At 58.3% G+C, this 24974-nt stretch overlaps 1 protein-coding gene and 1 long non-coding RNA gene across 17 annotated transcripts in view; one reads left to right on the forward strand and one right to left on the reverse strand.

Annotated features, from left to right (window-relative positions):
- The window catches only part of SCARB1 (scavenger receptor class B member 1), a 73073-nt gene that overhangs the window by 29259 nt on the left and 18840 nt on the right, over nucleotides 1-24974 (forward strand). For 13 of the 16 annotated variants that reach the window (XM_058281232.2, XM_071209751.1, XM_058281233.2 and 10 more), the window contains 5 exons: nucleotides 16935-17092; nucleotides 17836-17977; nucleotides 19492-19695; nucleotides 21028-21123; nucleotides 23833-23948. In XM_058281232.2, the coding sequence (XP_058137215.1) occupies nucleotides 16935-17092; nucleotides 17836-17977; nucleotides 19492-19695; nucleotides 21028-21123; nucleotides 23833-23948 (716 nt within the window). Of the gene's footprint in view, nucleotides 1-8835; nucleotides 10014-16934; nucleotides 17093-17835; nucleotides 17978-19491; nucleotides 19696-21027; nucleotides 21124-23832; nucleotides 23949-24974 lie in introns of those variants that run through there. The other 3 variants (XM_071209755.1, XM_071209753.1, XM_071209754.1) reach the window with 3 other exon arrangements.
- Nucleotides 5927-7511, reverse strand: LOC139436968 (uncharacterized). Its single transcript, XR_011646468.1, has 2 exons — nucleotides 7324-7511; nucleotides 5927-7032 (listed from the first exon to the last, which is right to left on the reverse strand). It is a non-coding gene; the product is annotated as an uncharacterized lncRNA (long non-coding RNA).

Below are 24974 nucleotides of genomic sequence, written 5' to 3' on the forward strand. Positions count from 1 at the left end.
GCCTCGCGGGGCCGCGGTGGGGGTCCAGTGAGTGAAGTGCCGGTGAGGGAGCTGCCCTTGGCTCCGTGGTGCCCGGGTCGGCCACGAGGTGACGGTGGTGGCAGAGGACATGCCCAGGGAGCCTCGAGCAGGAGGGCACAAACCCAGCGTGACCCAGGGAGATGGGAGCTCCTGGGGACCTTTCGCTGATCTCCGCACTCCCTTCCTTCAGCTCCACTGCCCCGATACGTGCCCTGGAGTGCGATGAGAGCGCCGGAGCGCCGGCGTCCTTGGTGGGGAGGGAGGGAAGGCCGGCGGCGGGGCCAGGGACAGCGCGGTGAAGAGTGAGATTCCCTCCAGCCCTGTGGGGGTGTGGGGGGGTCCTTGACCCTCCAGTGCCCAGGGACGTTATTACAAGACGGCCTTGCTTTCCGCAGCGTCTTGGCCTTCGGCTCGCGGCCTGGCTGTCCCCGCGGGGTGGGCCCGCCTCACGTGGCCGGGCAGGGTGGTGTCCCCGCACGGCAGGCACGAGCCCGAGCTCTCGGCGCCCACTGCTGTGGCCTCTGCCTCGCCCCTGGGCGGCGGCTGGTCGTTGTCTCCGCTTTTCGGGTGGCACCCGGTGGGGGGAGGCTCAGCAGGGCAGCGCAGGCGGCTCTGCCTGTGCACCTGCCAGCGGCACGGGCCAACCTCCTCGTGCCTTGGGATGGCGCAGGTCAGGGCTTGCTCACCGCGGCTGGCGTCCTAGCAGGGGGGTCAAGCCACCAGGCGCGTGACAGGAGCGTCGGCACCGGGAAGGGAAGGGCACGGCGGCTTGACGGACGACTGGTGACCGGCGCGGTGGTTTGGAAAGACCTCAGCGGGGGGGGGGGTCCGTTTGAGCCAGGAGGGGTGAGGGGCGGGAACGGCGCTACGGCCAGGGAGGCAGCAAGCGCAAAGGCCCTGCGGCGGGCAGCGTGGGTCAGAGGGAGCGGGTGGGCGGGGCCGGCGGGCCGGGGGGAGGCGGGCCGGGGTCCAGGCACGGTGGGTTTGGTGTTGACCGCCAGGTCTGTGGGCGGGGGCCCCTGGCAGGTCCTGAGCAGGGCAGAGCCGGGCTCTGGTCGTGCGCGCGTCCCGTGGCCGTGGGATGAAGGGTGGTTGTGGAGCCCGGGTGGACGCGGGACCTGGGAGGAGGCGGCTGCCCGTGCTGGAGAGGATGACGCCTGGACCCGCGTGGGGCAGCGGGAACAGGAAGCAGGGGGCGATTTGGGGAGAGACAGTGGGGTGGCTGGGGGCAGGCTGGGGGTGCGGTGAGGGCGGGCGCCAACCCAGGATGGGGCTTCGGTTTCGGGGGGGAACGTGGGGGCAAGAGGCCTTTCTCCAAGACGGAAGCAGAACGGGAAGGGCGGGCAGTGAGGGCAGATGGGGAGTGGGGGACGGAAACCCTGTCTTAACTTCCCAGCCGGGTTTTTTTTTTTTTTTAAGATTTATTTTTTATTTATTTCTCTCCCCTCCCCCCCCGGCATTGTCTGCTCTCCGTGTCCATTCACTATGTGTCCTTCTGTGTCCACTTGCCTTCTTGTCAGCAGCACTGGGAATCTGTGTCTCTTTTTGCTGCATCATCTTGCTGTGTCAGCTCTCCATGTATGCAGCCCCACTTCTGGGCAGGCTGCACAGTTTTCGGGCTGGGCAGCTCTCCATACAGGGCGCACTCCTTGCACGTGGGGCTCCCCTATGCGGGGGACACCCCTGCGTGGCACGGCACTCCTTGCACCCATTAGCACTGCATGGGCCAGCTCCACATGGGTCAGGAGGCCCTGGGTTTGAACCCTGGACCTCCCACGTGGTAGGTGGACTCCCTATCAGTTGAGCCAAATCCGATTTCCCTGGCTGGGTTTCACCTGAGAGGCGGGAGGCCGTGGCCGTGAGTTTGTGGGTGAGGCTGCCAGCCCACCGGGCAGCCCCAGCTCCTCGCCCTTGTTTCTCTCTGCAACCCCAGATAGGAGGGGGATTCGTGCCCCACGTGGCAGGCGAGGAGACCGTGGTGGAGTGGAGGGAGTGAGCAGCGCGCAGGGCTGTCTCTCTTGGAGCCCTCTTGTTTGACTTCAGGCCGCTGGGGGCGGGGGTTGGGGGGTGGGGACGGCTCTTGCAGAATTTTTGAATGTCCAGGGCAGGCATTGGCAGACTTCCTCTATAAAGAGAAGAGTGTAAACACTCTTGGCCTCGTGGGCCACGTAGGTTATGACTCAGCCGCGCGGCCGTGCCACCATGGCGCCAAACGGCTACACACAATGGAAGCCGAGGGCGCGGCCGTGCATCACGGAAACCGCTTATGGACGCTGACGTGGGAATTCCATCTCACTTGCACGTACCATGGTAGAATGTTCTTTAGAGTTTTCCAAGCACTTCAAAACGGTTGCGGGCTCTGCAGCAGCCGGGCTGGGTATGGCCCGGGGCCGCGGTTTGCGGGGATCCAGACTGAGAGCTGGAGAATAATGTTCTTGTTGGAAACAGGCAGCTCTGTTGTTTGGGGATGACGGGAAGGTGTTTGGAGGGAGGGCTCCGTTCCCTCTGACTTGTGTGGCCAAGCAGGGTTTGACCTTCGTGGCGGAGACTGCGCTTGCAAAAGAGCGTGCCTGGCGGTGCATCACGGAGGCGTGGCTGGGGGCCCCGCCGGAGGGGGGGTGCCGTTGTGCTGGATAGGTCTTGGGGACATGGAATGGCCCTGCTTGTGCCAGTCAACCGCCTGCCCACCTCCCTGTGACGCGCGCCTCTTTGCCCATGCAGCAGCCTTCGCTGAAGCAGAAGAAGACAGCGGTGAGAGCAAAGGCTTTGGGGTTTAATCTGGACAATGCTTTAATTTCTCTCTGCCTCAGTCTCCTCGTCTATGAAATGATACTGATAGTATCTGTCTCCAAGAGTGATTGTTAGGGATAAGTAAAAGAAAGCATTGTTTCAGATGGGATGCTTTGGGCTGCAAGTAACATAAAACCTGCCTTTAAGTGGCTTGTATATTAAACATTCGTTGTTGTGCTTAATAAAAGACTGGGGGTGATACGTGTTTCCAGACTTTTTCAAGAGTTCAAAATGTCAGCGTATGGGTCAGTCTCTCTGTGACTCACTTGGCCTTGCCCTCATGGCCCCAATACGACTGCCACAGCACTGGCCATCACACTTTGCTGCAACATCATTCAAATCCAGAAGGGAGGGCTGGTGCATGGGAGGGACCCGTCCAAGTCTCCCTCTTTTATTGGAAGAATTTCCCCTTCCTTCCCATTGACCAGAGCAGGGTCACAGGTCTGCTCCTGGCCTAGAGTCCCTGAGCTTTAGGGCCTTCTGCCCGGTGCTAAACCACGTCAGGGGCCTGTAGGGGGTGTCTGAGGAGCTGCCTGTTTCTCTGTGTCCTTCTGTGTGCTCACTTCCCAGGCTCCAGCTCAAAACTCCAGCTAACTCCTGTGCCACGCCGTTTTCTCTGTGTCTCCACGGGCTGGGGATGCAGTGCCCCACTGCCGTGGCCCAGTCAAAGCCTTGATCGGTGTTTAATCAAGTAAACCTTTGACTCTAGTAGCATCTCCTGTGCCCAGGGGAAAAGACCAGTTCACAAACCTAATCCAGTCACTCCCTTTGGAATTCATAAACAATGCCAGACTGCTACAGGGTAAAATACCCTTAACCTAAAATGCATCGCAGTAACCTTTTTAAAGTAAACAGGACAGCACAGTAAGTACATCCACGATGTTGGGCCATCATCACCGTTCTTTCCAGAGCTTTCTCATCACCTTGAGCAGAAGCTCTGCCCGGGGTAGCAGCCTCTGGTCTCCCTGTCTCTACGCGCCTGCCTGTTCTGGATGTTTCACGTCAGGGGGATGCCACGGCATGCCTCCCTTTTCGTCTGGCTGTTGACGGAGGCGCTTCCCACGTGGCAGCCCGAGCGGAACGTCCTTCGTCTCCTGGTCGGGTTGCATTCCGTTGTCTGTGTGGCCGATGCTGCGTTTATCCATTCGCCAGCTGACGGACTCTGGGGTGGCTTCCAGAACCATCCGGCTGCTGTGAACGATGCCGCGGCGACGCTGGCCTGCGGGAGCCTGAGCCCCTGCTTTTGTGCTGTTGGCGCGTCGACGTGTTGGGTGGATCTGCACTTGTGGCCTCGGGTGGGTTCCTGCTGTCCCCGTGTCGCGAGGCTGGCCCTCTGGGGCTCTGCAGCCGCCCGTGGTGCCTGCCCGGGGCCGTGCCTGCCCGCTGGTGGCTCCTGGCATTTTCCCTCCTCTGTGGCCGAGGACGAACCTCTTTTAGGGCGCGACTCAGGTGTGTTTCCCACACCCTCGTGTCCCCGTCCAGTCGGGGTTTTCTTTGCTCTTGGACGGCAGGCCCCCTCCTCTCCAGGCCCCCCGCCATGCCACTTCAAGGAGGCCCTCTGGGGAGCGGCCTGCATGGCGGGATGTCCCTGCGAGGGACGGTTCAGGCTGCAAATAGAGAGGAGCTCACGACGGAGCCACCTGAGCGCGGGCCTGTCGTCAGACGGGACGGCGGGGCCTCAGCACCGGTGGCCCGCCCCGGCTGCTCCCCTGCAGCTCCTCGGGCTCCCCGGGCTGGGTGGCCCGGTGTGGCGGCCGGGCGGGGCCCTGCCTGGGAAGGGCCCGGGGTGGGGTGCCGCCGGGTGTGGAGGGGGCTGTGTGGACAGGACCCCAGCCTCTCTGAGTCACTATGTGGCCTCCCGTGGCAAAGGGACTTGGCAGAGCAGTTCGGCCAGGGGTCCTGTGCTGGGGAGCGGCCTGGAGGGCCAGGGGGTCCCTGGTGAACAGGAGGCGGGAGGGCGAGGCCGAGGAGGCGGCGTGCGCTGGAAGCAGAGGCAGCGGGATGCTGGGCCGCGGGCCGGGGAACGGGCGGCCCTCGAAGATGGAAAAGGCGAGACGCGCTTGACCCCGCGAGCTGCCGGAAGGAGCGCGGCCTGCCCACGCCTCGATGGTAGCCCATCCGGACTTCTGACCCCTAGAACCGCGAGGGAAGGTTTGTGTTGGTCAAGGCCACAGTTACGGCCGCTGAAGGGAACTCGCTTCCATCACAACCGGGGAAGTGGAATTAGAATAAATTCTGGTTTGGGGTAAATAAAATATTTAAACCTAAATATAATGTCACTTTCCACGCACATATGTTTTCCGGTAGTTTTTCAGCTGCATACTGTTCCCAGTGGAATACGTGCGTACGGGGTGCCCGTTTCTTCTTTTCCCTTTAGCTCTTTTATAACTCAACTCAGTGCTGATTTGAGCCCCACGGTCGCCCTAACCTTATTTTTTAGAAGAGTTTTAGATCTACAGAACAACGGTGCAGCTAGTACGGAGCTCCCCGCTACCCCGAAGCCAGGCCCCTGCAGGTGACGTCTTGCGTTGCTTTTACCCGTGACAATGAGTGACCCACGAGGGACACGTTGTCGTGAACCGAAGCCCGTGGTCTGGTTTCTCCCGATTTCCTGAGCGCCTCCCCGCTGGCCAGCTCCCGTCGCGCAGCCCGCGTTCCGCTTGGCTGTCGTCCCCTTAGGCCCCTCCGGTTTTGGTTTTGGGGCCCCGGCCGGCCTGGGGGAGGCCCCGGCCGGTGCCCGAGACCTCAGCTGGGCCTGCCGCCGCCTCGTCGTGTCTCGGGGGGCCTGCCATCGGTGTGGCTCATCGGGGTCGAGGTAGGGCCTGTGTCGGTCCCCGTTTCACAGCTGAGGAAACCGAGGCACAGGACGTCGTGGCAGCCGCTGCTACGTGGCGACGGGGCCATACCCCCTTGGCCTCTCCCCCGGGCGGCCGGCGGTCTCCTGGCGAGTCTCCCCGCTCCTTGGGACAGGAGAAGGGCTTTCAGAAATGCAGATCTGCTGGGACCCCGGGTGCCCTCCTGGCAGAGGCTCCTGGGCCTGCAGGACGTGCCCAGCTTCTTCGAAGGCGCCCGCCCCGCAGCGAGGGTTTTCACAGCGTCGCGACAGGATGCCCGGTCCGCGGGGTTTGTACAGGGGCGCACGCCGGGGCACGCCTGGACCCAGGTACACAGAGCTCCCCCAGGGGCCACCGCTCCCACCCGTCACCGTCCAGTAGCTTTGCCTGCTCCCTTGAACATCGCGCGAATGGACTCCCGGCGTGTGCTCAGCCTTACGCCTGCGGCTCGTTGTGTCCTGGTGTCACTCGGCGGCTCGCTCCCTTGCCTGGCGGAGTAGATCCTGCGTTGGGAACGTGCCGCCGTGTATTTTCCGTTCACTTGTTCACGGATCTCTGTATTGCGTAGAGTGTGGGGTTATTCCAAGGGCAGCTCGTGTTAGCACGTGTGTGCTGTCTTGGTGTGGACGTATGTCCGTTTCTCTGGGATAACTATTAGGAGTGGGGCTGTTACATTGTAGGGACACTTGCTTGTCTTCTGTCGATGATGCCAGCTTTCCAATGGGATCGTACCAACTTCCGTGCCCGCTAGCAGTGTGTGTCACATCCTCTCCAGCGTTTGGCATTGTTGATCGTTTTCATGTTATTCATTCTGTTGTGGATTTAAAGAACATTTCTCGGGAAACGGACTTTGGCCCAGTGGTTAGGGCGTCCGTCTACCACATGGGAGGTCCGCGGTTCAAACCCCGGACCTCCTTGACCCGTGTGGAGCTGGCCCATGTGCAGTGCTGATGTGCGCAAGGAGTGCCCTGCCACACAGGGATGTCCCCCGCATAGGGGAGCCCCACGCGCAAGTAGTGCGCCCGTAAGGAGAGCCGCCCCGCGCGAAAGAAAGAGCAGCCTGCCGAGGAATGGCGCTGCCCACACTTCCCGTGCCGCTGATGACAACAGAAGCGGACAAAGAAACAAGATGCAGCAAACAGACACGGAGAACAGACAACTGGGGGAGGGGGGGAATTAAATAAATAAAAATAAATCTTAAAAAAAAAAAATAAAGAACATTTCTCTGATGACCAGGCCACCCAAGGGCTGGTTAGGTGACTCCATGTAGTCCCTTAGAGAGCCAGTCTTCCGGTTTTCCTACCATCCTTTGCATCTGGCTTCCAGTCTCAAGGCTGCCTCATGGCCCACGGTGGCTGCTTTAGCTCTGTCCATCATGACTGCATTCCTGGAAGCAGAAAGGGAGACCCATGAACAAATACGTAAGAATTTCAGATATTGGTATCCCGCAAGTTAAAACGGGTTGATGGATAGACTGTTCTGGGGGAAGGGCGGCTTTGGAAAGGATGGTCTTTTGTCCATTTTGTTCACTGCTGTAGTCTCCAGCCCTAAAATGGAGCCTGACAAGTAGTGGACTCTTGATAAATATTGTTCATTTAGAGGCCAGTGTTAAGGCAGTGGCTTTTACGTTAATTTTATTTTCAAGAAATAAAATGTTACGAAGCAGCTTAAGCCTTACCCGGGTCGCCCCTGCCGGCCTCTCCTGAGGTGGCTTGGAGGTTCCTGAGTTTGGCTGCCCTGAATGCTTTGCTGCGTTTCCACAGGGGTTCGTCTCTGGAAGCAGAATCAGGGCTCTGTGCCGTGGACGGCGGCTCCTCGACAGGCCAGTGGGAACGTACCTTTCGGCAGCCTTTGTCCCCGCCCCTGCCCTTGTCACCCGCCCGAGGAGGTTGAGCTCGTCGAGCGCGGTGTACGTGCAGCGGTCAGCGGTGTACGTGCAGCTGCCGCGCGCAGCGCTGACCGAGGAGCCGCCCGCCCCCTGCCCTGCGGCGCTGTGGCGATACTTAAAAAAACAAAAACAAATGACTGTGGTAACGTACATGACGTGATGTTTGCCCTTGTGACCATTTTTAAGTGTGCAATTCTGTGGCGTTCACTGCCAGCCATTACCAGCATTTTTAGCCTCCCCAGACAGAAACTGTCCCCATTAGGCAATAACTCCCCGTCTCCCACCTCCTGTCCCTGGACTCTGGTCACTTCTCATTACTTTCTTTTCTTTTCTTTTTTTTTAGGTTCATTTATTTATTTATTTCTCTTCCCTTCCCCACCCTCCACCCTTTTCCCCCCATTGCCCCCCATTGTCTGCCCTCTGTGTCCATTTGCCGTGTGTTCTTCTGTGTCTATTTGCATTCTTGTCAGCAGCACCGGGAGTCTGTGTCTCTTTTTGTTGCATCATCTTGCTGCGTCAGCTCTCCGTGTGTGTGGCGCCATTCCTGGGCAGGCTGCACTTCCTTTCACGCTGGGTGGCTCTCCTTATGGGGCGCACTCCTTGCAGGTGGCGCTCCCCTACGTGGGGGACACCCCTGCGTGGCACGGCACTCCTTGTGCGCATCAGCACTGTGCGTGGGTCAGCTCCACACGGGTCAAGGAGGCCCGGGGTTTGAACCCTGGACCCTCCATATGGTAGGCGGATGCTCCAGCAGTTATAGCCACGCCTGCTTCCCTCATTACTTTCTGTGTTGTGGATTTGCCTCTCCTAGGTATTTCTCTTCCGTGGAATCAGGTCGTAGGTGTCCTCTTCTGTTCGATTCTCCCCCTCAGCGCCGTGTTTCCAGGCTGCTCGGCGTGGTAACCTGCGCCACAGCGCCGCTCCTTCTGTGGCCGCGTGCTAGACCGTCGTGAGGCTGGACCGCGCTCAGCCGCTGAGGCACTTGGGCTGGGATGGGGCCCATTTTCAGCCCCCCAGACAGTTCCTTGATGATTCCCAGCCCCTGGCCATCACAGCCTGCCTGGGTCCCTGTGGTTCTGCTCTTCCCAGAAGGCCACATAAACGGGCTGTGTGTGCATCTTGGCGGCCAGCTTCCCCTACCCCCTCTCTCGCTATCTCTGCGCTCCAGGGCCGTGGCCTTGGATCTTTGACCTTGGGGTGGGCTGGGGGTGGGGTACGGAGTCTTCTGCGTTAGGCGCAGGGCCCTGAGCTTCAGAGCTTCAGAGCTCGTATCTAATCAGCGGCTTGGTTTGGTTTTGACGGAAAAACAGTCATCCTGCGATCAGAAGGCTCAAAAGCGGAGCAAAGTCCACCCCCACGGGACTGGGTGCCGAGAGGACAGCGGGAGGCGGTTCACGCCCGCGGCTGCAGGGCCGCCCTCCCAGCCGCCAGGCTCCGCAGGGCTCCGGGCCGGGCTCCACCCAGGCGGCCCTTCAGCCTCACGCCCACCCGTCACGCCTGTTTTACAGCTGAGGACCCCGGGAGGGTCCCGGAGGTTCCCCGTGGGTGGGCGCTGAACATATGGGGCAGATCGGCGCTACCCGCAGCCCCGAAGTCCCTTCCGGGGGAAGGACAGACGGGCGCGTGGCTTTATCTGGCGCCTCGCCGGCTTAGCTGGGCTCATCCCGAGGGGAGGGCGAGCAGCCGGGCAGGAGGACGGCGCCGGTGGATGCTGGGCCCCTCGCAAGACACGGGGCTGGGGAGGCGGGTGGCCCAGGGGACGTTCTGGTGCTTTAAAAATGGCTACTGGGTGGCATGTGCTGGGGGTACAAGGGGTCGAACCCAGGACCTCCTACGTGGGAAGCAGGTGCTCAACCACTGAGCTCCGCCCTCTGTGAGCTCTCAGTGTGCAGTCCAGTAGTGTTTATCCCACTCACGGTGTTGCGCTACGTGGCCACTGGCCAGGACCAGAGCTTTTTCACCACCCAGAGAAACCCCAACCCACCACCCAGCAGCTCCCCTCCCCCCTTCCCCCACCTCTGAGGCCATGACTCTGCCAATTTGCTTTTTCTAGGTATTTCACGTCAGTGGAGTCACGCACTCCTTATCAAGAGAGGGGGCGGGGCTGTTCTGGGCCCGGCTCCCCCAGCTCCTCCTCCAGGAAGCCTTCCCAGACCCGCTCGAGGCCCTTCAATGGCTTATCGGCACCATGTCTCCCCAGCGTGGAGCTTTGTGCCTCAGTTTCCTAATCTGTTATGTGGGGATAACAAAAAACAGCAGTGGCTACCTCAGAGAGGTTGGTGAGCCGCTGGTGCAGGCGCAGGTTCTGGACCAGCGCCCGGCATGCTGTGTGCCCGGGCAGGGCCCGTGCGGCTGCTTTGTTGTCACTCCTGTGTTTATTGGCGCTGTTTGTTTGCACCCAGGATGCCTGGCTTGGGAAGATGAACTGACCCTGGCGGCCGCCCCGGGGAGGAAGGTGTGCTGCTGGGAACGAGCAGCAGGTACAACCCGATCCTTGATTGTGTTCAAGAGAACCCACCGATCGGGGTTTTTATTCCATCGCCCAATTTGTAGTTCTTGGCAACGAATTCGACTCTTCTTTGACGACGTGGCAGGCCACCCGGCCACAGCTGCGCCCTTGCCCCGGCCCCCTCCCGGGGCTGCCCGCTGGTTCTGGCTGTTCTGGGGCCTGGGGGTGGCTGTCCTTGTCCTGGAGGGCCGTGTTCCGAGAAGGGGGAGGTGACGGGAGCCGGCCCGCCGGCCTTGCGACATCGGGCTGCGGGCGTTTGGCGGGATCGGCCGCTCCCCTGGGCCTGGGCTGCCAAGGACGTGGGCTGAGGGTGGGGTGGGGTGGTGGGGTGGGAACGTCCCTGCGGAGCTGAAGGAGGAGGCGGGGTTGGGGGCAGGCCCGTCGGGCGGGCTTCTTTGGGCCTTTTGGGAAAACGAAGCGGTTGCCAAACTTGATAAATGGGGCGAGTTGGCACAGGTGCCCGCTCTCCGTGGGACCTGCCTCCTCTGCCTCTGCCCTGGCCCCACTGGGCCTCCGGCTGTGCTGCACACTCTCAGCAGCTCTCTGCCTTTTTTGGTTTTAATTTTCATTCTGGTAACGTATATGCAGCACCGGGTTTCCCATCCCAGCCACTTGCACGTGTGCAGCTCAGTGACGGCCGCCGCGCTCCCAGGGTCTGCCGTCGCCACCACCGTCCATGGCCGAGGCCCTCCTCGCCCCAGGCAGCTCTGCGGCCGCTGCGGCCGCTCCCCGCTGCCCCCGCCCGCCCGGTGCCCTTTACTGTGTTTGCCTAGTCTAGATCCTTCCTGCCCGTGGAGTCCTGTGGTCTCTGTCCTTTGTGCCTGGCATGCTTCACTCAGCCTGATGGCTTCGAGGTTCACCCGTGGGGTAGAAGGAGGCAGAGCTTCACGCCTTTTCAGAGCTAGCGCTCTGTCGTGTGGTTGTAGAAGTTGAGAGAGGTTCAATTATTTGTGTATGGAAAGGCCAGGACTAGGAATGATTTTGAGAAGGAAAAATGGTTTATTGACGGCCGGCTGGACTCGGGAGCTTTCTGTTTCAATCCCAAGCCCCGAACAAGAGTTTTGAGTCCCTTTTATACAGAGAGGAAAGGCCAAATGGTTCTTTTGTTTCAGTTCTCAGTAGGCTTGAATTAGTATATATCTTCCACCTCCTAGGTAAGTTTTTAGCATGGTCTTCAGGCATTCTAGATAAGCTTTTAGCACATTTGGTTTGCATTTTCCCTGAATATTTAAAGTTTATAGAGTTTGCACTGATAAACTGTTACCTGGGACTGGAGGTGTTGCCGTGGTTACTAAGGGCAGGGCTGCAGCTTTTCATCATCCCACACCCACAAGTCAGGACAGACAGCTTAGGTTAAGGTTATCTTGGAATAGACAGAGCCTTCCGCCCATAGCCCACATCAGTGTGGCCTCAGGGCCTTTGCACTGGCTATTCCTTACGTGGATCTCAGCTCTCTTAGACTCTACCTGGTTCTCTCCCTCACTGCCTTTTGTTTTTATTTTGGTTCGTTTTCTTTTTTTCCATTTCACCTTTCCTTTCTGACTGTCCTCTTTAAACCTGCAATCCCCTTCCCCACCCCTGCTGTGCTTTCTCCATGGCACCGATTTTACCTTAGCTCTTTGATACATGACTTGCTCCCGCTAGCATATAAGCCTCTCGGAGCTGAGGATTGGGGTCTGTCTTCTTCACAGTCCTCTTCTCGGTTCTTAGAACGGGGCCTGGCGTGCAGTAGGTGCTCAATAAGCGTTGGTTGAATGAACGAGCGAATGAATGACTTCGTTTGGCTGCACCAGGCGCCTGTCCCTGTGTGGTACTATATGCCCCCGCAGCTCGGCAGCCACTCCCTCAGGTGGGGTCTCGCCCCGCCCCCGTTTCTGTGGCCCCTGCTGCTGTTTTAGTGTAAGGACTTGCGCGTGGGTGGTCATGGGCCGGCCCGCCTGAGGCCTGCGGGGAGGGGACGGGACACGCGGGTGGGCTCCACGCTCTCGTCGCCAGGCAGGACTTCCTCCCTGAGAGGCCTCGGGATTTGAACCTGCGGCCTCTCGAGGGAGGGGATGGCCGCCACGTTGTCGGGGGAGTCGCCTTTCCTTCACGGCAGTGGGTGCAGACGCAGACCAGTCCCCAGGGCCCCCGCACGCAGCCCCTGGAGTCGTGTTTGAGTGAGGGCCTGGGTGCCGCGGCGCGGCCACCGCACCTGTTAGCGTGACGTTTTCCCCTGCTTGTAACAGGTTCCTGAGATAGAGTTCACATATCACACCCTTCCCCCGTTTCAAGTGCCCCGTTCAGTTGGTTTCGTGTGTTCACAGAGGTGCGCAGCTGTGGCCGGAGTCGCTTTTAGAGACTCTTCATATGTCTCCATGGAAACCAGCCACCCTTAGCCGCGGACTCCGCCCCCACCCCCTGCTCCCCGCTCCCGCCCCTGCCGCGCCCGGCAGCCTGGCGTCTTCTCTCTGACTTTTCTTTTTTTTTTTTTTAAAGATTTATTTATTTTTTAGTCCCCCTCCCCCCCAAGTTGTCTGCTCTCTGTGTCCACTTGCTGTTTGTTCTTCTGTGTCCGCTTGTGTTCTTGTCACCGGCACCGGGAATCTGTGTTTCTTTTTGTTGCGCCATCTTGCTGCGTCATTTCTCCGTGTGGGCAGCACCACTCCTGGGCAGGCTGCACTTTCTTTCGCGCTGGGCGGCTCTCCTTACGGGGTGCACTCCTTGCACGTGGGGCTCCCCTACGCGGGGGACACCCCTGCGTGGGAGGGCACTCTTTGTGCGCATCAGCACTGCACATGGGCCAGCTCCACACGGGTCAGGAGGCCCGGGGCTTGAACCCTGGACCTCCCATGTGGTAGACGGACGCCCTAGCTGCTGGCCAAATCCGCTTCGCTCTCTGACTGTAAGACTTGCCTATTCTGAACATTTCATAGTAACAGTCGCACGTGAGGCACCTTGTGCCTGGCCCCTGTCGCTGAGCTGGTCTCCAAGGTTCACCATGTTGTCGCACGCTTCAGTACCCCGTTCCTTTGTGTTGCCCCGTAATATCCCCACTGTATGGTCATACCACAGGCTGGGGATCCATTTGTCACAGTGGACATGTGGCTTGTTCCTCCTGTTGGCTGTTGTAAATAATATTGCTGTGAACATTTGTGTACAGGTTTTTGAGAGACCTTTTCATTTTTTTTTTCTCTTTAGGAGGCACCAGGGGTTGAACCAGGACCTCATAAATGGGAAGTGGGTGCTCAACCACTGAGCCACATCTTCTCCCCAGTGAGAGTTAGTTTTTTGTTTGTTAATTTTTAGGAGGTACTGGGGCTCGAACCTGGGATCTCGTACATGGGAAGCAGGTGCTCAACCACTTGAGCTACATCCGCTCCCCAGGTTTTGCTTCTCTTGGGTAAATACGTAGGAGGGCAGTTGCTGAATCACATGGTGAGTCCACGTTTAACTGTTTGTGGAACTGCCAGGCTGTTTTCTGGGGGGCCCGCACATCTTCTGTTCCTCCCAGGCGTGGGTGAGGGCTCCAATGTTCCCACATCCCCACCGACACTTTTTATTTTCTCTTTTATTGTGGTCATCTTAGTGTGTGGGACGCCGTGTATCGCTGGGGTTTGGGTTTGCATTTTCCTGATGGCTAAAGTTGTTGAACCTCTTTTCATGTACTTGTGTATTTACTTTGGAGAAATGTCTATTCAAGTCCTTTGCCCATTGTAACTTGGAATATTTGCCTTTTGATTATTGGGTTGTAATAGTTCCTATGTGTATTTTTTAAATTAGGGACGTTGTGAGCTTACAAAGCAATCATGCATAATGTACAGAATTCCCATATGTCACTCCTCCACCAACACCTTACACTGCTGTGAAACGTTTGTTACAGATTTTGAAAGAACCAGACTATTCCTACTATGATCCTTAGTTAACACTTGGTATATTTTTCCATACACCCTCTATGACTAACACCACGTATTAGTGTTCTACGTTTGTTATAGCTCATGAGAGAACACGCTCATGTTTGTACTGTTAATCACAGTCCACCTTCCACGACGTGACTCACTGTGATACAGCCCCATGCCTTGTCCAGTCTATCCAAAGTGCACGCTCAGCGGCTCTCACTTTCATCGCAGAATTGTGTGGTCATTGCCCCAGTAAACCTTTGAACATTTTCCTTAGGTCAAAAGAAAAAGTCCCATTCCCCCATTATTGACCCTTAGCGTTGATATAGCACCTTCTTTGACATTGATGCAAGAATGTTATAATACTGCTGTTAACTACAGTCCTTAAGTCATATTAATTGTATTTTTCCCATGTTTCACTACATTCTTACACCTTGTAATAGTGACATACATTTGTTCTAGTTCATAGAAGATCGTTCTTGTATTTGTACTGTTGACAGCAGTCGTTATCCACCTCGAGGGTCAGTGTGCCAGTCAGTCCCTAGATTATTCTCTAGCTTTCTTTCAGCTGACATTATGTCCTTAGACCCCCCCTGGCGGCCGTAATCCCATTTAGAAAGCAGCTGTGTTCATTATATTCGCTTTACTATGTTACCCTCCACTCTATCCATTTCCCCACTTTTACAGTCAGGCTAATTAAAACGTCTATCTAAGCCCCCTCTGGATGTAGAGGGGGAGTGGACATCACCATCCCAGGGTCCACAGGATGGAGGAATAGGGTATGGACTAGAGTGGACTTACTGATATTCTACTGTGGAACTATTGTGATTAGTAAGGGAAGAAATTGCAGCATTGCTGTGGAGAAAGTGGCCATGGTGGCTACTGATGGTCGGGAGAGGGAAGAAGAGATATGGTGTGGGCACATTTTCAGGATTTGGAGTTGTCCTGGGTGGTGCTGTAGGGACAGATGCTGGACATTGTGTGACCTGCCATGGCCCACTGGGCGGACTGGGGGAGAGTGAAAACTACAATGTAAACCACTGTCCATGTGGTGCAGCAGTGCTCCAGAATGTATTGCCAGGTGCAGTGGATGTGCCGTGATGATGATGTGGGTGGGGTGGGGGGTATTTGGGGACCTCATATTTTTTGAATGTAACATCTAAAAGAAAATAAAGAAGAAAAAACAAAAAACACCAGCAGTTCTATATACACTAAGCATCAGTAGTCCTCTTCAGCTCTCCTCTTATCTCTTGATAACCTGTATTCTAGGTTTTAAGTCCATGCTTTTATTCTTCGTACTTAGTTCATATTAGTGAGACCATGCAATATTTGTCCTTTTGTGTCTGGCTTACTTTACTCAGCGTAATGCCTTCAAGATCCATCCACATTGCCATGTGTGTCCCAATTTCATTTCTTCTTACTGCAGCATAGTATTCCATCCTTTGTACATACCATGTTTTGTTTATCCATCCATTGGTTGATGGACACTTGGGTTTTTTTCCAGCTTTTGGCAATTGTGAATAATGCCGCTCTGGACATCGGTGTGCAGATGTCTGTTTGTGTCGCTATTTTCAGTTCTTCTGGATATATTCCTAGTGGAGAAATTGCTGGATCATAAGGCAGTTCTATATTTTCCTTCCTGAGGAACTGCCAAGCTGCCTTGCACAGAGCCTGTACCATTCCCACCAACAGTGAAAGAGTGTTCCTATTTCTCCACATCTGCTCCAGCACTTATCGTTTTCCGTTTTTTAATTAATGGCTATTCTGTGCAGTGTGAGATGATATCTCATTGTAGTTTTGATTTGCATTTCCCTAATAGCTAGTGATATTGAACACTTTTTTATGTGCTTCTTCACCATTTGTATTTCCTCTTTGGAGAATTGTCTATTTAAGTCTGTTGCCCATTTAAAAAATAGAATTGCTTGTTCTTTTATTGTTGAGTTGTAGGATCTCTTTATATAGCATGGAAATCAAATCCTTATCAGATATGTGGTTTCCAAATATTTTCTTCCGTTGAGTGGGTTGTCTTTTGGGTTGTCTTTTCACCTTTTTTTTTTTTTTTTTAAAAGATTTATTATTTATTTATTTCTCTCCCCTTCCCCCCCACTCCCCGCCCCGGTTGTCTGTTCTCTGTGTCCATTCGCCGCGTTGTCTTCTTTGTCTCCTTCTGTTGTTGTCAGCGGCACGGGAATCTGTGCCTCTTTTTGCTGTGTCATCTTGCTGTGTCAGCTCTCTGTGTGGGCGGCGCCATTCCTGAGCAGCTGCACTATCTTTCGCTCTGGGCAGCTCTCCTTACGGGGCGCACTCCTGCGTGGCAGGGCACTCCTTGGGCACATCAGCACTGCACATGGGCCAGCTCCACACGGGTCAAGGAGGCCCGGGGTTTGAACCGTGGACCTCCCATGTGGTAGACAGACGCCCTAACCACTGGGCCACGTCTGCTTCCCTCTTTTCACCTTCTTGACACAGTCCTTTGCAGCACGAAAGTGTTTATAGTTTGAAGAGGTCCCATTTATCCATGTTTTCTTCTGTTGCTCGTGCTTTTGGTGTAAGGTTTAAGAAACCACTACCTACTGCCAGGACTTGAAGATGTTTCCCCATGTTTTCTTCGAGGAGTTTTATGGTTCTTACTTTCATATTTAGGTCTTTGATCCATTTTGAGTTGGTTTTTATATAAGGTGGAGATAGGAGTCCTGTTTCTTTCTTTTGGCTGTGGATATCCAGTTCTCCCAGCAACGTTTGTCCAATGGGCTCTTCTGCCCCGGCTGGGAGGGCTTGACAGGCTGGTGAACAGCCACGCGGCCGTAGATGCGAGGGTCTGTTTCTGAGCCATCGGTTGGGTTCCCTTGGTCTGTGCATCTGTCTTCATGCCAGCACCATGCTGTTTTTACCACTGTGGCTAGGCAAGATGACTTAAAGTCCGGAAGGGAGGGTCCTCCGGCTTCGCGCTTCTTTAAGATGTTTTTGGGGGGGCCCGTGCGCCCCTCACAGGCGTGCCGGCCTCGCCCCTGCAGAACGTGCGCATCGACCCCAGCAGCCTGTCCTTCAACATGTGGAAGGACATCCCCGTCCCGTTCCACCTCTCCGTCTACTTCTTCAGCATCGTGAACCCCAGCGAGATCCTGAAGGGCGCGAAGCCGCAGGTGGAGGAGCGCGGGCCCTACGTGTACAGGTGAGGCCTGGCGGGCGGCCCTGGCGGGGGGGCCCCGAGTGCGCTGAGGGCCTGGACGGGGGGAGGGGCTTGCCGAAGGTCACACGTCTTCTCCCGAGCCGTGCTCGGTGGTTGGGACCGTGGAGTCTGGAGAGTGACCACCGGGTTTGAAAGGTGGCTTTGCCACTCACCAGCGTTCTGATCCTGGGCCTCAGTTTCCCCATCTGTGAAGCGGAGCTAACAGGACCCACCGTGGGGTGGTTCTGAGGCTTGAACAAGACAGTGAGTGTGAAGCCCTTAGCCCGGTGCCCGGCATGCAGTAAGCGCTCAATACTTGCGGCTTGCTAACGGGTGTCATGGACGGGAACACTGAAGCGCGGTAGTAAGCGCCCGAGGCAGCCTGTGCTCCTTGGTCACCTGGTGCTAGAGTCCATGCCCCAACCACTGCACCGCACTGCCTCCCCATGAAAGGGCACGCGGGTCACCCCGTCTCAGCGAGGGACGGTGGCGCTCGGCGGCGGTGGTGGAGCGGGGAGCGCTGGGAGGTTGGGGTCCTCTTCGGAGGGGGCCCTGAAACTCGCAGAGAGATGGGTGCTGATGGGCGATGGGCAGACGGCAGGGGGGACGCGCTCGGGGAGGCGGCCGAGCTCGGCGCCACGCCTCCGGGCCGGAGATGCCCGCCGACGCCCAGGGGCCCCCCCGGGTGGTGCGGGCGGCGCGGCGGCCCCGAGCCGGGCAGCTCCCGCCGGCGTCCTCGCCCACAGGGAGTTCCGGCAGAAGAGGAACATCACCTTCAACGGCAACGACACGGTGTCCTTCCTCGAGTACCGCACCTTCCGCTTCGAGCCCGCCAAGTCCCGCGGCCTGGAGAGCGACTACATCGTCATGCCCAACATCCTGGTCCTGGTGAGGCCGCCCTCTGTGCACCCCCGCCCCCTCGCCGCCCCGTCTCTCTCGTGCCCGCGGCGGGAGGCTCCCCGGGACCCGGACTCCCCGTCCAGTGCTCCCTCTGCTGCCCCGGGCTGTCTCTGCCGGTGTCACTGTCCTTGGCTTCCCAATCCGCCGTCTCCGAAAGCAAGTCCCCAAGCCGGGGGGACTGGCTCGGACACCCCCGAGCCGCGTCAGTGCCTGCCCCACGTGGCGGGGGCTGTGGACAAGGCCCCTGTCCCGAGCAGTTGGGGGTCGTGGTGACGGGGCGCAGGTCCCCGGGACCACCCCAAGTTCGCTGGCTCGCTAGCGGGACCCCCGGGGCTCACCGTGTCGTGGTGCCCATCACGGGCCAGCCTTGGCCGTGGCTGTCGTTTGCCCTCCCCTGGTGTAGACAGATCTGGAAGGAGAACCGTTAGCAGGTGCTGCTTCGTGGGAGGAGGACAGGGAGAGAGGGGGCGGAGGCCGGAGAGGGGCGAGGCATTATTTCATGTCCTTTTATGCCTTTAAACACACACACACGTGCTTACTCCTTTTTGAAAACTGATGAGGAGACTCTGTAAGTCCCGTGGAGCTGAGCCTTCACAGCCCGCGTTCCCGGAACCTGGCGGTGCTCACTTCTGCAGGTGGCGGGCGGCTTTTGGGTGCGTTGCCTTTAAAACAGACAAGTGTCAACGCAGCGTCTCCAGAGGAAATAAATTTAAAAAAAGATTTCACTCTATTCCCGACACCCAGATGCTGGGTAGAATGGGCGTTTGGAGTTTGGGGAGGAGATAAGGAAGTGGAGTCGAGTCTCCATTAAGACTCTTTTGGGGGGAGCCGGTGTAGCTCAGTGGTTGAGCACCAGCTTCCCACATATAGGGTCCCGGGTTCAATCCCCGGCCCTGGTACCTCCAAAAAAAAAAAGACTTTTGGTTACAAGTGACAATAAAACCTGCTCCAAATTGGCTTAAGCCAGAAGGGAATTTATGGGCAGGGACGCGCTAGTTTCAGGTATGGCTTCATCCAGGCTGCAAACAGGATCACCTGGATCTGGGTTGGTTCCATTCTCCGGAGAACCCGCCCTCCGTGGAGGCTGTGGCGGCGCACGCCCCCACCCCCGCCCTCTGTCTCCCTCCCACTCCTGGTTCAAGGCCAGCGGAGGGAGCTGCCTGCCGCTTCCCCCCAGCCCCGGCAGCACAGCCCCGCGTAGCTGCTCGGCTCCCATTGGGCACCTTCCTAAGCCAGTCCCTGCAGCCGGGGGGAGGAGGCAGGCTTCTGCCGGCCAGGCTGGGCCCCCGTGCCCCCGGGGCAGGAGCGACTTAACCCTGACTCGCGGGGGGCGGGTGCGGGTGGCGCGCGCGAGCCGATGGCGATCCCCTTGGCAGAGGACCAGGGGATGGTTCCAGACGCCCCCGACCCCCCCGTGTCCGTGCTGGGGGGCCCCGGCTCGCGGGCAGGGGGACGGGCCCCCCCGTGCCGGCCCCCAGCGTGGCGCCCGCCTCCGTCTGCAGGGCTCAGCCGTGATGATGGAGGACAGGCCCATGAGCCTGAAGCTGCTCATGACCCTGGCGTTCAGCACGCTCGGCGAGCGCGCCTTCATGAACCGCACCGTCGCCGACATCATGTGGGGCTACGAGGACCCCCTCGTGGACCTCATCAACAAGTATTTCCCGGACATGATCCCCTTCAAGGGCAAGTTCGGGCTGTTTGCTGAGGTGAGTGTGGGCTGGCGAGGAGCCGGCGGTTCACGCCTGCGTCCTGTCCTCCGTGGGCACGGCCTGCAGCCTCGTTACCGGCTCGTTGGAGCTGGCAGGGGGCGGGGGGCCGGGCACCGGGGGTTGGAAATGGCAGGAAACCTAACTCATACCACCTTGAGCAAAATAGGGAGGTTTTTGGCTCGTGTGACTGGACACTCTAGGATAGATTCAGGCGCAGCTTGATCCAGGGTTCAAGCGATGTGTCGGGGCATGGCTTAGAAAATCAGAGGGTGCTGCTAGAAGAAGGGGGAATGGATGCTGGGGAGACAGATCCCCGATGTCACCTACAGGACTACACCAGGCTCCTCTTTCCATCCCTGACCCCAAGTAACCTGGTAGGTCAGTTCTTGGGCTCCTGAGCCAATATCCAGTCCATGTAAGGTTGGGCCCTTGACCTCTGACCCCTCCTCTTCCCTAACCCTGACCCCAGATAACCTGATAGGTCATTATTGGGCCTCTGAGCCAATATCCAGTCCACGTAAGGGACCTCTGACCCCTGGCATAGGCTCCCTCGGTCACAGGTTTTAACGGGCCCTCCAGCTTGCTCCAGCTCTGCCCTGTCTTTGGGTGCTGCACCTTACATCATACAGCACTTCTAGATCTCATCTAGTAGTCACCACGGTTTGGTATGATCTGCCTGTCTTTGCTGTGAACTGGAAACCACCATATCTAGGAAATACCCTGAGAGTGCCAAAGCCTGGAGCGTGTGATCTAGAGAATGCTCAGTTAATACTGGGTGCTGTATCGGTTAGGATAGGCCAGGTTATGCTGCTGTGACAAGTGGCCCTGGAATCTCCGTGGCTTAGATCAGCCAGGCTTCTTTCTTTCTCACACTGCATGCCCAGTGGACCGAGGGACCCAGGCCCAGGGAGAGTCTGTCCTGACTCGCACTTCCACACACACCTGGTGAATTGCTCACTGGCTCCTGATGCTTCCGCCGGAAGTGAAGTGCCACTCCGGCTGCTTTCTCATTGACCAACGCGGTCGCGTGGCCACGCTTTGTTTTGAGTTGTGGGGGAGCTGGCCCTCCCACGTGTCTGGGAGGAGAACCAGACTCTGCGTGTGTGCGGAAGGGCGAGTGGGGTGCTCCATCAGCACAGTGTCCCTCCCAGGAAGCCCCCGAGACCCCCCCAGACACCGGGGGTGCGGCAGTGAACAGGACCGCGGGGCCCCCGCCTCCTGGGGACGGGGAGCACAGCCTGGACCTGGACAGGCAGGGCTGGGGTGGGCCTGGGTCCCCGGCCCCCGGCCCGGGCCTTCAGGGGTGCCGCTCTCTGCTGTCACCTGCAGCTCAACGACTCCAACTCCGGGCTCTTCACCGTCTTCACCGGGGTCCAGAACATCAGCAGGATCCACCTCGTGGACAAGTGGAACGGCCTCAGCAAGGTGAGGCGGGCCGGCCGCCCCGCGCTCAGGCCGGGTCCTCCCGGTCTCCACGCAGCCCTGGAGTGCGTGGGGAGTGGGAACGCTCTGAGGGGGCGCCGAGCGAGTGCCGAGAGCTCAGCTCTGCCTTTGGGTCTCGCTCTAGAGCAATGGTTTGAAAGGAGGGTGCTAGAAACTCAGAGTGGCTGATGCTAAAGAGCATCTGCAGCAGTCAAGATGAGCATCAAGTGCAGGCCCCTCCTCGCGCCGCTCCCAGCGCCGGCCACAGAGGAAACCCCTGGTTAGCAGCTTTGGATCTGTTCTTCCTATTTTTTTTGGGGGGGGTTGGGGGGTTGGGGGTAATGATTCCATTTATGAAATTTCATCATCAAATTTCAAACAAGGAAAAACCCCTAGTCCAAACTTAAATATTTTTAAAGATTTATTGATTTACTGTGTTTGTTTTTTAAAGTTTATCCCTCCCCCGCCAGATGGTTCTCTCATCCGTCTGCTCCTTGGTTGCTCGCCTTCTCCAGGAGGCACCGGGAACCGAACCCGGGACCTCCCATGTGGGAGGCGAGTGCCCAACGGCCTGAGCCACATCTGCTCCCCATGGGCTGCGGCGTCTACTGGCTTGTGGCGTCTGCTCGTTGCGACGTCTGCTTGTTACGGCGGGTGTGGGCATCTGCTTGTCTTCTTTAGGAGGCACAGGAAACCGCACCCGAGACCTCCCGTGTGGTAGGCAGGCACCCAACTGGTTGAGCCACTTCTGCTTCCCTCTTCCTGTTTATTTTTGTCCAGTTACACATGTAGAAATATGATGTTAAAAATTTTATTTTTGCTTCTTTGAACATAATGAAATTATGTGTCTCAGTTTGCAATTTGTGTTTTTCCCACCATAGTAGCCTTTTTAAAAATTCGCATGAAGGAGGGGGTACGGTGGTGTCGCTCACACCATGGGAACTGCTGCCCAGGTGTGGAGAGACCTGGAGGGCCGGGGCGAGCGCCCAGAGCCGTTAGTAACCATTCTGGTGGACACCGTTAAAATCCTGGGTGCTTAGGTTCTTTCTTTGTTTTTTTATATTTTAAAAAATTATGGTAATGTAAAATATTTTTCTATGATAACCATAATGAAAATATAACATATGACATAAAACTGCCATTTCAGCCGTTTCTCAGTGTGCCACTCGGGGGTGGTGAACTACAGTCCTGCTGTGCCGCCCTCCCACCCTCCGCTCCCAAGGCGGATTCGTCACCAGCAGAAGCCCCGCCCCCTAAGCAGTAGCCCCGCCCCCCAGCCCGCGGACCCTCTGATCCGCTTCCTGCCCCTGGCGTTGCCTGTTGTGGGCGTCTCACGTGGGTGGCGGCGCCCGGCGCCCGTCCTCGTGGCCTGGCTCCTCTCCCTCGGCCCCACGTCTCCAAGCCCGTCGTGGGCGGCCTGTCCCAGAACCTCGTCTCCTTTAAGACTGAGTCACGTTCTGGTGCAAGCAGGGAGCGCCTTTTGTTTGCCCGTTCGCCCGCCGACACTCGGTGGTTGGCAGCGCCGGGCATTGGGAAGGCTGCTGCTGTGAGCATGGGCCCACGAGCACCTGCTGGAGCGCGTTTTCCACTCTCTGGGGTCAAGGCCTCGAGCCGGATGGCCGGTCGCCTGGTTAAATTCCGTGGGTTTTGTTTGGGGGACGTGTCTAGGGTGATTTTAAGGAGCCGCCCATTTCTCATGTTGATGCAGATGACATCTCGGGAGTCCGTTTGCTGCACGAGGTTAAAAATGTCCCCTATGAGAGGTGGCCGTTAGCAGGGGCCTCCAGAACCGCCCGTCACCCCCGGGGGTCCCGCCCCTGCCCTTCGACTGGAGGCCCCCCAAACCCCGGGCTCCTGCGGGATCGCCCGCTGCCCCGAGTCCTGGCGCCCTGGCTCAGGGCTGGCAATCGAACGTCACCTTTGCCCCGGGGCGCTCAGGCCTGGTGACATCGCCTCCTGGCGAGGGCCGGCCCTCCACCCAGCAGCGCTGTCCAGGCCAAGGTGCAGGTGAGGGGCGAAGGCAGCGGGCCGCGGGGAGGACTCTGCTCCGCGGCCCGAGAAGCCGCCCGTCCCGCAGGCGGCGGCTGGATGTACCACGTTCGTCCATTCACCTGTCGGTTCTTTTTGGCTGGTGTTAAAAATATTAAAGCACACACATGCACGTGGTTCTTAAAAAAAGCCAGTGGACAGAAGGACAGAGAGGGACGAGTCCGTCGTGTCTCCTCCGGGTGTCATTCTGCAGGAGCAGCTCCTCTGCCAGTTTCTGTCCCGAGGTCTTCCGGTGGCCACGTGTCAATGATAGTTTACTTCCTGCGCCGTTCCCTGACTTTATCTGCGTTTAGGGAACGTCTGTTGAGTTCCGCCGTGAAGGTCGAGGGTATCGGGGTCCAGCCTCTCGCCGCCTGCTTGCTGCCTTCCTTGCTCTAGTCAGAGGGAGAGGGGGGCTCCCCGCCCACTTCCCAGGTGCAGCTGCCGGCCTCAGCAGGGTGCCACGGCCCGGCACCGCCGAGTGGGGCGCGGGGTGCTGCAGTCGGGCCACGCAGCCTGCTCCCCGCCCGCCGCCTGCCCGAGTGGCCTGGCTTCTCTTGAGGGAGAGCGCCGGGGAGCGAGCGGAGATGCTCCCGCCAGGCCCCGCGTCCCTCGTGGGGCGCCTGGGGGTGTGTTGTGGGAGACGGTGGGCGCCCTAACCGGCGTGTCTGGACCTTCCCGCAGGTCAGCTACTGGCACTCGGACCAGTGCAACATGATCAACGGCACTTCGGGGCAGATGTGGCCGCCCTTCATGACGCCTGAGTCCCCGCTGGAGTTCTACAGCCCCGAGGCCTGCCGGTAATGGCCTCGGCGGGACCCGCTGCCCGGGCGGCACGAGGGTGGCGCGCCGGCCCTTCCGGCACGGTCCTGAATTCTCTTCTGTGACTTCAAGAAGAGCCGAACTCCAGCTGCCGATGTTCTGGGGAGGCCCAAAGAGGGGCCGCTGGCAGCGGCGTGGGCCCCGGCGGGCGGGCGGTGACGCCGGTTTGGGCTCCTGGCCCTCCCTGCTGCCCTGGGGCGTTCTGGACGTGTCATGGCCTGCCAGGCTGACAGGGACGTTACGTCCAATGGGTTGGTCTAAATGATGGGTTCTGAGGCGTCCACGAGGCGACGCTTTCTCCTCAGAGCTGGTGACGTTCCGGCGCAGGCTGCCAGGGGTGTCGCGGCGACGCTGTCTCCTTTCCCTTCTGCTTCGGGCTCCCTGGCGATGATGAAGGCCCCCCGTGGGGGTATATGGCCCACCCCCTAGCAGAGGACCACGCCGTGGCTGAGAGCAGCCCCTGCTCGTCTTGCAGCCCAGGGACGGGAGTTGCAGGGAGAGCGCCAGCCCGGCGTCCCGCGGCCGCCTCGCTCACCAGCTCCCAAGCGTCGTGGGCTCCTCGGGGGACTGCCGTCCCCGTGGTCCCTGCGGGCCGAGAGAGGACAGGGGTAGCTCGGCCACTTCTCTGGGTGTGGCCGTATCTTCTGTCCTGCTCCGGTCACCCCGGCAAAGACCTTCAAAGGGAAATGAGCAGGCACGAGCTGCAGGGCTGGACCCATAGGCCTCCGTGAGCCCTGGCGAGGACGCCGGCATCCCTGGAGGCGCGGCTGGAGGGACTGGACGGGGTTTTATTGTTTTTAATGGAATATTACTTAAGCTGTTTTTTTTCAATCACCCCTTTGTGACTTTTTTTTTCTTTTGCTCGCCGTCTCCTCTGTCCATTCACTGTGCCTTCTTCTGTGTCTATTTATTTTTATTCATTCTCCCCCTTGCGGCTTGCTTGCTATTTGCTCTCTGTGTCCATTCGCTGCGCGTTCTTCTGTGTTTTTTCCTTATCTTCCTTC

Source organism: Dasypus novemcinctus, chromosome 19 (genome assembly GCF_030445035.2).
Source record: "Dasypus novemcinctus isolate mDasNov1 chromosome 19, mDasNov1.1.hap2, whole genome shotgun sequence".
In the NCBI taxonomy this organism is placed as follows: domain Eukaryota; kingdom Metazoa; phylum Chordata; class Mammalia; order Cingulata; family Dasypodidae; genus Dasypus; species Dasypus novemcinctus.